This window comes from Nomia melanderi, chromosome 5 (genome assembly GCF_051020985.1).
Source record: "Nomia melanderi isolate GNS246 chromosome 5, iyNomMela1, whole genome shotgun sequence".
NCBI lineage: Eukaryota > Metazoa > Arthropoda > Insecta > Hymenoptera > Halictidae > Nomia > Nomia melanderi.
The window spans coordinates 17,663,423-17,679,002 of NC_135003.1; the positions used below are offsets into that span (position 1 = coordinate 17,663,423).

General features: G+C 46.7%; 1 protein-coding gene across 7 annotated transcripts in view; it reads right to left on the reverse strand.

Annotated features, from left to right (window-relative positions):
- Positions 1–15,580, reverse strand: part of cdi (serine/threonine kinase) — a 100,490-nt gene that overhangs the window by 19,819 nt on the left and 65,091 nt on the right. For all 7 annotated transcript variants that reach the window (XM_031971141.2, XM_076367650.1, XM_076367651.1 and 4 more), the window contains one exon: positions 4,615–4,736. In XM_031971141.2, coding sequence (XP_031827001.2) covers positions 4,615–4,736 — 122 coding nt within the window. The remainder of the gene's footprint in view (positions 1–4,614; positions 4,737–15,580) is intronic.

Here is a 15,580-nt window from a genome sequence, read left to right on the forward strand (position 1 = left end):
CGGAAATTGATAGGTACCAATTGTTTCATCGTCGCAACGACGAGACACTCCACCCCGACTGCTCTAATGGATTGGATACGTGGCTATATGGGAACATAGCTTGCGCATGCATTAAAGAATTAATTTAGCGACACGTAATACAACAGTGCGGGCTAAATTGCACTCGGGCAGAAGTTGATTGGAGCGGCCGCAACCACTCGTTATTCTCCAAAAAGAGGTTAAGGATCTAGAGCGGGGTTTTCCATTCCCACACCAGTTGTATTTCCAGCGGTACTCGAGTCCGCGCGAATGATTTCAATTTCGAATGCTGCACGAACGAAAGCTTGAATACCCATTGTCGCTGTTGTTTAATGCAAAGCTTGCCTATGTTTGGTCATTAAATGTACATAGCTGAGTCACCCCCTATATAGAAAACCGTTCGGACGCGTAATCGCGCCTAAGGCAGGGTCCTCCTGGAAAACTCTCGTCGGTGAGTCACGCGACGTGCGGGGACAAAACACCTGTTCCTCGAAAAAGGAAGGAATTGTTTCCTTATAGAACAATCGAGCATTGTAGCTGCTCGATTCATCGTTTACCTTTTATTCGGCCGCGCGTGCTACATATTGAGAGGCTGCTGGACTGTACAACTTCTACGAATCCTTCGACTCCTTCGGGAGTCACCGTTTTCAGCGCCTTTACATGCTCCTCGTCATTTAATTAACGTTCCTTTCTACTTTATAAAGTTAACTGCAATTGCAACTAATTTTTATAGTATCCCTAGCGAAAATGAAAAATGCTATAACATTCCTTAGATCCTTTATTTCCCTTCTTAGTGCAAAATTTTGATGCGTGAAAAATCTAATACTTGTAGGGTAGTTTCTTTACAGAGTTCAAAGGGTTAAAGTTACCTATAAAAGACACCAAAGAGTCTAAACCATCAATAAATCATAGAAACATCTGTAAATCAAAAAGTACTTTGAACAATCAAAGTAAACAGGTTTAATTTCAAAGATTAAAATTCTTTAATTGTCCAGATTACTGCCTAGATTACTACTGATTTTAATTACTCGAATATCTCTGCGTTGCTACATGCTTGAAAAACGAGAGATTTATGCTTGAATATTGCAATAAGTAACAGATATCGAACGAAAGCATTTTGGCTGCCAACGCAACCGTGATAAAGAAAAATCCTATAGCTGCTCCTCCGTACTCGCGCTCTCGGTTATTCCGTAACGGAGCAATTTACGTTAACGGTCCCGTCCGTGCCGTTTCTTCGTCGGAGGAACAGTTAGAACAGGTATCGATTTAATCGCGACAGAACCGTGGCTGGTGTTTCAAACGGAACAACCGCGGATCAACGTCGAGGCTTCTTTCAATCGCGAGATAAGATACTCGCTTCCTAAGCGAGGACAAACAATAAACATTATCGTATCGGTTTCACGAATTCCCGGTATCCATATGTAGGCCCGAGGAAGATAAACGCGGATAGAACACTTGTGTACAAGCGGTTCTGAAACGCGACACCTGTAAGCTCGAATTCCGTGAGAACTAACACGATTACCGATCAAAGTAAATATTATCATTCGGAATCGTCCATTCGGATATCGAAATACAAATCGCAATCGCTTAATGTCGCGTCGGTACAAATTAAGGAAACACTAATACTCGACACTAATCACTATAAAACAGAAGTGCCCCATTTTGTTTGTAGCATCGTTCAATATTCGTCCACTTTAATCGCAGCCAGCTTCTAATTAAGGGAAATCATCTAATTAGCGAAAAAGCCTCGCGCTCCCGAGGGAATCGATGAGATCCTAGAGCTTCTTACGTCCGCGCGCTCGAGTACTCGAGATTCTGCAAATTCGCGGGATCGAGCGCATCCTAATTGAACCTTTCAAGGTAGCGGGGCCTTGGACGAAGAGGCGAGCGAATTTAATCGCGAGCACGTAGCCCGCGGTGGACGAAATTCAAGGAAAAAGCGGACCGTGGGCGGGGGATCGATCGTGGCTCGTAGTAAATCGCGCCAGCCGCGCCGATACCGGCCGGCACACCGAGTGTATCGACCGTTTTCATTCATCCATATTCGCTTGAACGGTACGGCTGCGCCTGGCGCGCGGGGATTCGTTCCAAGTGTTACGAAATCGAATCGTTTGTCGCGTGAAAGGTCCTGCACCGGACGCGATCGGCGATCAAGCTTATCGCGTTGTAAACAGGTGAAACTGAAGTGCGTTTTACCAGAGGTCGATCCGAATCTGAATTCCAAACTCTTGAAACTCGAATCTGAAGGTCTGTAAGGTTCCGGATCTCGGAAGTCTCGAAACCTCGAGTGTTGATCTCATTTGGTACGAGGAATACCGCGCTCTAACCACTTAACTACTGAATTTTCTCGGAAAGCAGTCTTATTCTCGAGCATCGAATCAAGAATTAATCTTGCCCCAATTTCCTTATAACAGGAAATCCTCACTTTACAGAAAAATGAATTCGTTTAATGTTAAAGTAATTAACAACGTTTAATATTGCTTCTCGCGAATTCTTGGGACGAAGGTGTTCGCGTAAATCGAAGGGAACAAGGGCTTAAGGAAATCGTTTCGATTCGATGGGATTTCGACGAGTTGGAAAGCTACCTTGCAACAGTTAATCGTGTTAATAGCCGGTTGATAGATTCGGTCCTTTTCCCCGTGTACCCCGTGACTCAGTGGAGCGCGTCGGTGTCCGCGGTTTCCGCAGCCTTCAACGAGAGAAATGCCAGAAATAAGATCCGCTGACCGCGCGGCGGGATAAACACACGCACACACCGGCGAATCTGGGCCAAGCCGTTTATATCGTTGGAATGCGTTGTCGCCGCGGATGCGACGCGAAGATACCGGTCGCGGGTCTAGTGGAAGATCCGCCGCGCAGCGCGGATGGCAACGCCATTATGTCATAACTCGTAACTCGCAAACCGCGGAACTCTTTTGGCATTAGCCTGGCAACCGGCTCCGCCGGACCAGTTGCGTCAACCGTGGCGAACGCGACGTGTTTTCGCGAGACACGTTCCCTCGCGCCAAAACCAGTTCCGTGCGCCACCGGCCATTGTTACGCTGAACGCGCGCGACATTTAAATCCCTCCGCTATCCTATGTTTCTTCAAGCTTCAATCTCCGATTCTAGAAATCCGCCATACGATTCAATTCATTGATTATACATCGTTTTTGGTATAAAGAACATCGTTCGAGGTATAAAATGATTAACTGAGAAACGTTGAGATTGTCTTCTACAAAACGTAAAATCACGTGGAACTACTTACTTTAAGCCTACGGTACTGAGCAATGAAACACTTGGAAGCGCCTGCTGATTCACTGTAATAAATTCTACTTCCCTGAGCTGAATCCGTTGAATATTCTCAAACGCAGCGGGCTATCGTTCCCGTAAGCGCGAATCGAAAAGCATTGACACGCGCAAAGTGGTGCAGTTGCGCCGGCCACTGCGGTGCAGGCACCATAACCAGAGAAAATGAATGTTTTCCTCGAGGTACCCGTGCCTAAGTGTCCCTGTTCTTCCCGTGCAGCAAAGCGGGCGAGCCTAAACCTCGAATCCGAATGTACCGTTCCGCCGGTTACTCCGCGATATTAACCTATCGATTCAGCTATCCCCGTGGTTCGGTCAATTCCATTTTCTGCGACCCAATAATATTCGCGCGGGTACTCTATAAAATTGAAACGACTAATGGGCGGCCGCAGAAGAGTCGCTAGCCAGATCCTATCGGATTACCGATAACCCAGGCCGACTGCGTTTTCATTCGCTGTCGAACGACCGTCTATTTTCATCGCGGTGTCCGGACGACGCAACGGCCGTTCCGATTTTCAATGAAAAGCCGACGGAAGAAAGTGGCCGTCCAATGAGATACGTGACTTCCGATACCCGCGGTTCGCTGGCGGAGCGCGTACGCGTTACCGTTTATTATTTTTCCTTTGATTCGTTCGAACGACTCCGCTGCAGATTACCAGGGGGAATAAAACGAAAGGAAATCGGCCGATACTCTCGTATAGTGGGACAAGGTTCTTACGTCGTTTATCGTGTTTATGGAATTTTGTTTGGTGCCATTATTTGAAGAGCGAGGATGATGATTATCGATAATAATGAAGGTTCCCCTGGCAAATGAAAATAATGATTGTTGAACGCCGTAGCGTGTGCGAGAGGAACGACGGCACAAGAAACGATAAGAGAAGATCGCGTTAGCACTGCACTCGAGCTGAGTTTTTACAATTTTTCAGTAGAAACTTGTTTCTTAGAAACTTTAATCGACTTATAATTCGGTTCGACGTATGTATTTCGTGTAATTTCGTAGTTTCAGCTCATAAATGCTCGATTAGATTAGAATGTTACAGAGTATCGTAGAGTATTCGAACAGAGAATGGAACATTATAGAACGGAACATTAGAATAGAAAGTTCCGCTGCCAAGAACAACGTGCCGTTTCTGGGGGAGCGAGGATGATGTTCATTCGCGGGGAAAGTATTAATCAGCCCCTGCGGACGATGGCTCGAGGACGGCCGAGGAAATTCGGCTCGCGCGTGCTCGCGCCGAGGTGATTTCCTCTGATCGCCATCTCGAGTTTCTCTACCGTAAAAGTGGACCGGATCCTCGGTTCGACTTACCTCAGTATATTCGGATGGCTGAGCTTGTTCATCAGCTGAACCTCCTTCAGCATGTTCGGCCTGTTCGCCGGCAGCTGGTTCATCTTCAACACCATCACCTGACTCGTCACTTTGTGTGTAACCTGGAAACAAGAATGGACACGTGTTCAGTGCGATTTGTCGCCGATTTCCACGGTGGCCGAGCAAACACGGGACCGCTGCGTGTTTCACCGTTGACGCGCGCGGCGACCGACTTGAGCGTTTTTTTAACGGACCCCGTAGTTGTCGCGCTAAACCGTTATGGAATTGAAATGTAGTCTAATCGTCGCTCGCGACGTTGGAACACGGAGGACTTTTAAACCTTAGACACGCGAAAATCTTCCTGAGAAACGTCCATGGCGTTTCGTTTAGGAATTTATAGCAAGATACAATGACTACTGTTATCGATAACCGAATACTCGATTTCGAAACATTAAGTACCAGTATCTTATTAGCATACGAGTTTATAAATAGAAATTCGTAATGCAATCTAAATACGTAACAACTGGATTTAGATCGAGTGTCTATGTACGCGAAGGCTTCGAAATGGAATGTGAAAAGCGGCGACTTTCACTGTATTGACAAACTTCAATTTTCGATCTCCTTTTTCGATCATTGTTGCAGTACGTTTAGCATTAAATCACGAATCTAATCGAACTTTCGAACCAGTTCCATCCGAGGAAACGAGAAACTCCTGCAACCGAATCGCGGATCGTACAACGGTACGAACGCGCAATTTCTAAAATCGTCGAATCAAACCGAGCGTTCATGAAATAACAAGGATGATTCGCAACGCGTCGGTGAGTCCCTATTAGCGACAGGAAAAAATAATGATCACCGCGCGTCGTGGAACGGACGCGTGGCCGGGTGACAATCTTCGAAAAAAAAAGCGTGAAACTCATTTCGTATACCGCGAAAAGGGAATTAGAAAGTTCGCGTACACCGCGCGTGCTCGGAAATAAAATCAAAATCGAAAACGGTTCGAGATACTCTACGATGATCTACGAGCGTCAGTCAGGGTAATTGATGGTTTCCATAAAATCAATAAGGCGATCGGGGATAGCCGCGTGAAACGCGAGCCAGATATCGTGTTTTCGTGACGCGATTTCGCTTTCTCGTGTCTTCGCGTCTTACGAGGAAATCTGCATAAGTGTTACACCGACGTTTCGCCGGGCCTTCGGCGGATTATATTAACAATAACCCGACGGCTCGCGATAACCGCTTTCAAAACGAACTTTTCAGTTCCAAAAACGGCCACGATCCTATATACTTGACCCTTTGCACTCCAAACTTTGGTGCTAAGTCACCAAATGATTTGACACAACAGAACTGTAAACTTTGATACTTAATATTAAACTTTGTATAATGCATCGATGTACGAAATATCGAGAGAAAATAGTTCTCGATGCTTGTGAGATTTCTTAATTCAATCTGAGAAAATGTCGTCTGTATCTCATTAGAAAATATTGAATATTCCCGATGAAAAATTTATTTTATTAGATAGAGTCTAACGGAATACTTAAAAAAACTGCACGAACACGTCTCTAGCTAATATTTCTATTTCTTTGACACTAGATTCACAGAAATTTGCAGTCTATTCCATTATTCTCAGAAAAACTGATATTCGAGTGAAAGCACGAAGTCATCTCCGCGAAGAATGCATCTATCGACACTTCGACGAATCCACGATTCACTTTGCGTATTACCAAATCGATTTCTTCGGCGATTTCTCCGAGAGGCGGCCGTTGTCTTTCCGATAATTGCGAATAGGAACATTTACGAGCGAGTCGTCGACTCTCAGACCGCGCCGAGCGTTTCCGCGGCCACTGAAGAAACGATCTCGCCGCGGATTACGCCCGTAATTAAGCGTTCCCCTTCAACGACGACGCGCGGGAGACACGGCATCTCGATCGCGATACACCCGCGGCCGTGTTGTTCTCACAGCTCGAGCGCCGTCGCGATTCACACGACGCGAGGACTGTTATTAATGAAACGCGCGCGCGCGCGCGCGGGGGGAGGCCAGCGGCGCTATTCAAACGGACGACGACGATTCAGGACCGTCGATGAATCGTTTTGTTTCGCGTTGAATCGAAGACCAACGTCGGCGCGCACAATGCGCCGCGATGAATCCGCGTTGTCGCTAGGACCGCCGGCCATTCCGCGCTTCGATCCGCTCGCGTAAATAGTCCGTCCCATCGCGGCCCGTTTCTCCATGGAGTATTTATACGTGCAACGCGGTTCAGAGGTTTCGTATTCAACTCGCCCGACGTAAAGAAATCATGGATGTTCGCTGTTTCGGAAGTTGCAATGAATATTTCCGTCCCCCTGGGCAACCGTTCGAGGCAATTCGTAGAGTTACGAATAAGATTATGATTAATAAACGACGCTTCCTCTCGATAGTGCGCCGCGAGGATTCCTACGTTGAAGATTAATTAGCAAATTGACCTGTTCGAACGCTTCCTCTTCTCGGTTAGCACGTTGACTGTCGAATTAACACTCGTACAATCGAAACAACGCGTTTAACACACTGACTGCCACTTCACCTGAATACAGGTAACGCCATTTTTAACGTAATCTTGAACATTCATGTTTTTCAACTAAGTTTCATTGGATGTATGAGATATAAGGAAGATAGTAGAGTAATCGTTACGAAGAATCTTGACTCCTTAGTTTCTGGTTTATTACGAAAACTGTTTCGATTGCATGGAAGTTTTGAGGAGTATTTACTAAGCAGTCAAAGTGTTAAGGATATTGAAAATCGAAACGATTGCTCCCTAAATCTTTTTAACCTCTCTGGGACGATCTCTGATCTCCAAATGTCGCAGATTTAACAACATTCGATTCGTTCCGCGTACCGTTAAGATAATTCATTCTTTAATCTATACAAAATTGATTCGCACCGTCGAATTCCAGTGATACGGCAACCAAAGTGACAAACCGAGCCGCGAGCCGATTCGCCAGCGTAGGCGGACCGCCACGGGGAATCGTCTCCGCGGTATCCATTTTTAATTCGCCGGCGAGCGGCTCGCGTAACGGGACGCCGGTGTTCGCGTCGTCCCGCACTTTTGCGAATTCCCGTGCTTCCGTAACGAGCGAGCTCTTATTCGCGCGCGTATATGCCCACAAGACACGCGGATCGCGGCGCGAAGCGTTTACCGTTACCCAGAGATTTAGGATTCGCGTGGAAATCGGGTTGATCGAGCATCCGCGCGGGAAAACGATGCAAAAGGACGGCCGGACGCGGAACGGAAAAACGAGGATGAAGAGGAGCCGTGTCGCGAGATGGAAATTCCGCGGGTTAAAAAGTCGAGAATATCCGCGCGGAATCTGGCCAGGATTCCTTGGCAGTGGCTGGCTTAGTTGGGCCACGGCCAAACGATGACGAATTCGCGCCGCGGAGCCGGCGGGTAAACAGAGAGCTTGCAAATCGAGCGTTTCGCGAGAATAAAAAAGAAGAACGACAGGACGGCCCGCGGGTGGGGAAAGAAAACGAACGAACGGAGAAAGCGAAGCTAACGAGGGACTCGCTCGAATTCCGCTCGAATTCCTGTCGCGGTGTAACACGCGCCGCGGGAAAAAGTTTCTCTCTCTTCGCCTCTTTGTCCCGCGCGACCTCGTCTCTCGACCCGCTCTTTCCTTAACCCCGTCGCGAATCGAAGAGTTTCTTCGGTTTTTACTGTCATCGGATCGACGTCGCTTCGTTCGGGTGCAGTTTAATTTCGTTTGATCGTGTTTGACGTTTGGCAACTGAGTTGTGTATGATACAGGTACGGTGGAAACTGATAAACTACTTAATTCGAATAAATGTTGAGTCTATCTTGACAAGTTTATTTCATTGTTAGTAAAATAATTCGAGGAGAAATGTATTTATCGAAGAATAGTGGTTTTGGAGAAGCTGTTTTTTATTTGGTCTCACGCGATAGGGGACACTGAGCTTTTTCGAATCAAATGGAAAACGTCCCGAGTCTCAATTGTCAATCATACGGCAGTTAATTTTAATCGAATTAAACGCTGCCATCTGTTTGTCCGTGACCAGGCGTAATGTTTCTAATTCCAATGGATTCGCCGGCCGGATCGATTCACGCCGGCTATCGAGTTTCAAGCTCTGCTCGATGAAACTCGAAGCTCCCGAGATCTCCTCTCCCCGTTGGTTTTTCTTTTTTGGAGCTGTTTATCGCAGCTTTTGTTACCGTCTATTATTATCTAACGCGTTCCGGGATTTTCGATTTCTAACAAATCCTCCGACGCTCGTTTTCAATGTTTTTCGTCGATGCTTCGCTCGCAGAAGCGGAATCGCCGGGCGATGGAGTTTGTTCTGGATTATTATTAGACTGAATTTATTACGCGGGGTGAAAGGCAAATCGTAATTAAGGAGAAGATAGCAGAAATATGAATTGAAGGAACAATGCCATTGGCCGCTGACGTCGTACAGCCATTTCGCTCTTCGTTAACATACCCGCGCCACTTCCCCGCAATTTCTGCTCTCGCCACTCTCCGTTCACAAACATTGTGAAGCCGAAGATGCATTTCAGCCGGGCGAGCGCGGCGAAGATAGGTGTCCTCTGTCGCAACGGTGGCTTTAAGCCGCGTTCCCACGTGATTTACGCGGAGCATCCGAGATTTGGCATCGCGAGCGCATTCGTCTATCTCCTGTTTCTTTGGAAAATATTTACAGATTCAATTATTCTTGTCAGAACTTGATGTTCGAAGCTTGAAATTTGAAACTTCTTTACAAGAACTCCAAGGTTCGTCTATGAAAATTTCCCTTCTAATCCAATCCGCACCAATGCAATCGCGGTAATCCAAGAGTCAAAGGTAACAGACTCAAACGCGGTTCATTGAATCCACGGAAAAGCAATAAAAAAATCAATCGAACCGATTGAGAATCGCCAAGAGAAACGCGCCGACGTTTCGCCGACGAACGCCGCCGGAAACCGAGTCGGTGTCCCCGTTAAAAGCGCGAATTCAATTTCCAAACAGCCGGCGAGCCGCGAGTCGCCGGTGTAAACAAACAGCCGTAAAATATTTTCAATTTCCCACGGGACGTGGTTTCACCGAAACGGATATTTCACGGAGTTTCACGCGGACGGGTTCCGCCGAGCGGAGATCCCTGCGTCGGAAGACGTTAATTACGAGACACCTTTGTGTTCGCTCTGAAAGCGGGGGCCTCGAAATATCGCCGTCGCCTTTTTGCTAACGACGAAACTATGCCAAGTAGTTTTCACCCGGCGGCTGAAAGCAAGCGTTGCGAGCCCGAAACTGTCTTTCGAGCACCGCGAAAGTCGACGTCGACGCCGTCGACGAGGACGCCGAAATAATTAGCCGCCGCAACGCCGGCTCATTTCAATAATTCTCACCGTCTGCGACTGCGTGGACGCGTCCTTGCTTGCTCGCCTCTTTCGACTCATTGTTAGCGTACGCGCGGAGAAAGCAACGCCGATGCTGATTATTCGCGCGGAGAGCGATCGCAGGCCGTAACACACTCTCGGGAGACAGTTCCCTCGAAATTCGGTCTCGAACGCACGCTGATCGATGAATCTTGTGTTCTAATCATTTCCGTAAACCGGCGAATTCCACGTATAACGAGCTGAACTTCCTTAAGTCGCGAAGGATACAAATGGAATTTAACGAATGTGAATGTCGATTCCATCGAGTCTAAATGAAATATTTTTCTATCGATTAAGTCGCTCGGAAGTGAATTGTCCAAGAATGATAAACTGAGAGAACGATCTGGCTTCTGAAATGATTCAACGTATTCAAAAGCTATAAAATGAAAGGCTTTCTAACCTAGAACAAACGAAGAAGCGTTGAAAATGTACAAAAGTCAGAAACATCGAAAAATCCGCTTAACCGCATTGGCTCTTGACCGACTCGATCGTGACGCTTCAGAGTCTAAATTGCTTCTTCCAGAACGAACATGTTTATAATCTCTCTTTGCTATCCCCACGTCCATCTTTTAATTACGTTGCTTCCTTCGAACCTCCATTGTATTCTAAAGAGTGCCCCGTAAGATCTAAATGAGCGAATAAATGATTCTTAATGGCCGAAGGAAGAATAACGCGAACTAACAGGATCGGCCGGCGAAGAAACCGTGAAGGCTCGAGCAGAGCGAGGCCAGCAATCCGTCGATCAAATCTGAATGCTCGACGACGGGGAATCTAACCCAGAAATGGGAATTGACGGGGCAATTAGGGCGCGGCGGAGCAGCAGATCTCGAAAGCTCCGGGCGGATCGGCGAAGCTGCGCTGCCCGGAAAAGAGGCGAACGAGACCGACCCCCATTAACGCGACAGCTTCGTCGGGGAAGAGCGGAAAGGAGCCGGACCCGATGTTTCCTCGTGCCAGCCGAGCCACCGGTGGAAAAAGAGCGAAAGGAGTTCGCGCTCGCCGCGCTAATTGCTCGCCGGATTCAATAAGAGCCGCGAGGAGATCGTCGCCGGGCATCCCCGCAGCCAGATAAGAATGGAATTATAAATCTCCGCGAAGCAATTAAGGTCGACGAGCCAATTAAAGGGTAAACACAGTGCGCTTTACGAGCGCGCGCCGCTTTATTCAAAGCGGTGGCCTGTAAAGCGAGCAGGGACCAGCAAAGGTCAGCCACGTCTATTTGTAACCGCGGCACCGAAGTGGCCGCGGATGAGAAATGACCGATATAGCGGTAGCTATTTCTGCGACGACGCCTTAATCGTACCAATTATCGGGCTGAATGAAAAATAATTCGCGGCCGTGGGCGTCGGTCACGCGACGGAGTCGGCTCGTTTCCCGGAAACGGCCGGCCAGCCTGAGAAGAGAAGAGCAAAGGTGACGGAAGCGAGATGGAGCTGGCGGCACGCGGAAAAGTCCTTTGATCTGTCATCGTTCGGTTACAGATTGTTACTATTATTCGTATTACTCGGTATATTTGTCTAATGTTATTTCTTTATACAATGTTCCATTCCAAGAGAATGTTCCTTTCATAGGGAAAATCCATTGCGTTCAACTGGAACGTTCAGTTTTTCTCCACTTTTCCCAGTGTCATTAGATAGTATTCTATGTTCAGAGGTTCCTTTTTTCAGCGAATAGCCACTACTCGATTGAAACGTTAAATTTTCCGTCGTTCCTTGCTTTTATTATCTCTCTTGGCGTTCTATTTTCAAAAGAAAATTTCTTTCGCGGTAAAAATCCATTGCGTTCAACCGGAACGTTCAGTTTTCCTCCACTTTTCGTGTTATTTCTTTAGATAGTATTCTATGTTCGAAAGGTTTTTTTTCAGTGAACAGCCGCTACTCGATTGAAACGTTAAATTTTCCGCCGTTCCTCGCTTCTATTATTTATCTTGGCATTCTATTTTCAAAAGAAAATTTCTTTCGCCGTAAAAACCCATTGCGTGCAGCTGAAACGTTAAAGTTTCTTTTGCCCGCACGTCGAGTTGCGGAGATCCTTCAAGCTCCGCCGAGCGTTCCCCGAGAATCGTTGATCCCGAAAGAGTCAAGTTCACTGTTCGTTCCCTCGAATCGGAAGCTCGTTTCCGAGCGGGTAACGAATCGTCTGACTCGCGCGGAGAGCCCGTGCAAACACCGGCCCGGAATAACGAAGAAGCTCGGGGTGCTCGCGCGCTTCCGGGGGAGGGTTCGCGGCATAATTAAAGTCCACGCACCAATTAAAAATACCGTGAGCCCGGAGGGGACCTTTGCTGGTTCAAAGTTCACGCAGCGAACCGTGCCACGGGGCTCCAACGAAAGTCAATTGAGAGGACGGCCGACCACTTCTTCGTTTAACGAGAGATTCGCTGCGCCCGCAATGTACTTCTGCGCGTCGCTTTTTCCACTCTCTCGATTATTTCCGAAAAGTGCTCGATTTATTTGCTCGGCGGCCACTCGCGCGTCAAGATCGAGGCACGAAACTAATAATATTGTTGCAAAGCGAGCACTTTTGAGGCGTCGTTTACAACCGTGGAGAAAAGTGATTAATTTACGATCCACGAGTCGTTAACCCCTTGCGATTTATTTTTCAATCGCGACAGGGATACTTTGTCAACAATTTATTCGAGGAGAGAATTCTAGACATTTTCTGTACCTATGTTTGCTGTAGAGTATGATTGTTGATAACAGAAGAATATTTCGGTCGAATGCGAAAGGATTAAGTGATTATTGTATAGATTTGATTTAGAAATTATTTAGAAATCCATTTTAATCGTTTAAGGTGTTGAAGGTATATCGTCGAAATTAACGGCGAATGTTTCTAGAATAGGCAGTTTTGTGGTGTTACTTACGAATAAATGGTGAATTTATTTGAAACAAAAAACCGCACTTATTTCTGCACCTAATAAATTCGATTTAATAGTCGATTTAAACGCGGCGTTATTATTTCACTGGTTCATTGCTAAGCCAATAATACGAGAAGAGCGTTGAACGTGTTCCAGGGTATTTATGTTACGACCTAGTAATTAAGAAATTTCTACCGTCTGCTCGAGAAGTGAGATATAAAACTTCCCTGGAGCAACAACGAAACGGTCGCGGAAAATTGTCCGCGAGAGTCGCCTCGGCTCCGTCCGTGGAAAGCCGGCATTCTATTCGGAACGATTTACCAATTAAGAGCGTGCCTCGAAGGCCGTGCCTTGTAAGGCTTCACAAGTTCAGAGTTTTTTTTCTGCCCCCGGTGGGACTCGCTCGGCGAAAGTTCAAGCGTCGCTCGAGATTTACGCGTGTCGAGTCGAGTCGTTCGAAGTGGTTAACTCCATTTTTCGAATGTTTCCGTGACTTTAACGCTAAAACGTTCGGGCAATTCAATCTATAAACATTGAACGCCGATCGAAATCAACCGCTGAAAGGTTAACCGTCAGTAATTACATCGCTGTATCGCAATTCAAGTATACGTTTCAAATGCACGTTCCAACATCTTTCGAAATTATCAATTCATCGAAAAATCAAAGGAATACGATTCTTAGTTTCATTCCGGTTTTAACAACGCGATAATGCGAGGCCACCGTTCAATGTGAACGTTTCGACAATTTCATTAAATCACTCGACTTCGGTTCCGAGTTCCAGGTCGTCGCGAGATATTCGACTTCTTCACATTTTGCAACTGAAACACTTGATTGATTGTTTACGTACGAGATTCCATCGAGTTATTCTACTCGCCGTTTCGTAGATTGAATCGCGTCGGCGAATGGATGATTCAATTGCCGGGTATCCGCCGCGAGGCGAATCAAAGGAGACGAGACGACGCGCGCGGCTCGCGGCGAGGATTTCTCTGGGCGACCAGATATGCACCGAGAAGTCGCGATAAGTTTCTTTCTCGCCTCTGCCCGCGCACTTTCACCGCGAGAGTAGTTTCTATATTAATATTTTTCCGATCGCTTTTCGCGAAAAGTTTCTCTCCCCGCGGAACGTCCGGCTTCCTCTCTTCCCTCCCCTCTCGTCTCGATCCGGCAAGAAAACCCGAGCAGAAATCCGCACCCGCGTTTACACAACTGTAACATCGAATTTATCAATTACCATCTCGAAATTCAGGGATAATTACGATCCCATCCTCCGCAGATTTCTAATCAGTTTACGCCTCTAAACGTCACGGGGCTCGCTGAAAGATTATACGGCTTGTGTCTTCGCTTTCGTAATTACGCTCGGATCCGAATCATAATTGCAGCCTGGATCCGCGTCCTTTAATCGCTCGTTCTTTAATTTCCTCGTCTCCGCGTCCGTCGGGCCGCCGTTCTCCTTAACGAATCGCGAGATACGAATCGACCAACTCCTAGCTTTTCATCGGGTACATCGACGCGAAAAGAAACTGAACAATAATTTTCAACGTTTTACGAGTTCAACGATCCGATCGGCGCGAAGAAAGTAAAACATCCACACGTTGGATTCCGTTTTATTCTCGTGTGGATGCGAAGTCGACGTAACAGCCTGCTTTACTGATAAGATAACCAATCTCCATCGAACCCGGTCGGACCTCATTTTCCTACGAAATGCGCGCTTGTCCAACAAAGGACTGTTATTTAATGCACCGATTGTAACATTCGTTTCAAATAAAACGTGGTAATATATTTTCCTGATAAAAATAGGTTCGAAGCGAAGGTGTGTATAGGAATATTAGATCAGCCATTGCTGGCAGTAAAACAGTGTAGGTTTCAACGAAGGAGTTAAGAGCGATCGGCGTTCGTGTTTACACTATTCAGTTGAAAATGTTCGTGCAATGTTAACGTCGATGCTCGGGTGTTTATCCAGGATTGGGGTTGTGGGAACTGTTATAGGCGCGGAACACTGGAACCAATACCAGCAAGAAAGGACGGTCTGATTTCGGTATGTAACACATCTAAGATAGGCGAGACTTCGTACAGTTTAATTAGCGAGATAAGTGTGCGTAAAAAGGCGAGCCTCGCAATAAAATCCAGACACGCCGTACCGTAAAGTTTACGAGAGCGCAGATAACGTTACGGGCGTGAAGATTAATGATGTGTAATAATCACCTTCCCCAAGGTCGGGACAGTAAATGAATGCGCGTACATAAATCCTCTAATAAAGGAAGAGTCTTGAATGGGCCCAGTCCCACAGGTGTGGTTGGTTCGCCGGTTCACCAATAAACTCATTAACGACCGCGCGTTATCGGTGCCGGCGTTTAACGGCGACTTTTACTTTTCGCCGGAATTAAGTAACCTTCGAGCCCGTTCCCACAGCGCGATCGAATTTTCGACGTAACCGTTCGTTCCTCGTCACACCACTTATCTATTGTTGTAATCATATGAACACATATCAGGTCTCTAGTTACTCCGGTTCTTCGATTATTCGTCTGTAGCTTCCGATTTTAGACAGCAAAGGAGAGTCGAGACTAACAATCTAATCTTCGAGAACCATCCAGAGTTCTCAACGCAACATTTACTTGTTACTCGGTAAACGAAGCAACTAGTTTTCCAGGAACAATGGAATAAAGTGTACAAGTGTTCGTGAACCCCGCGTTAAAGTCCGATATTT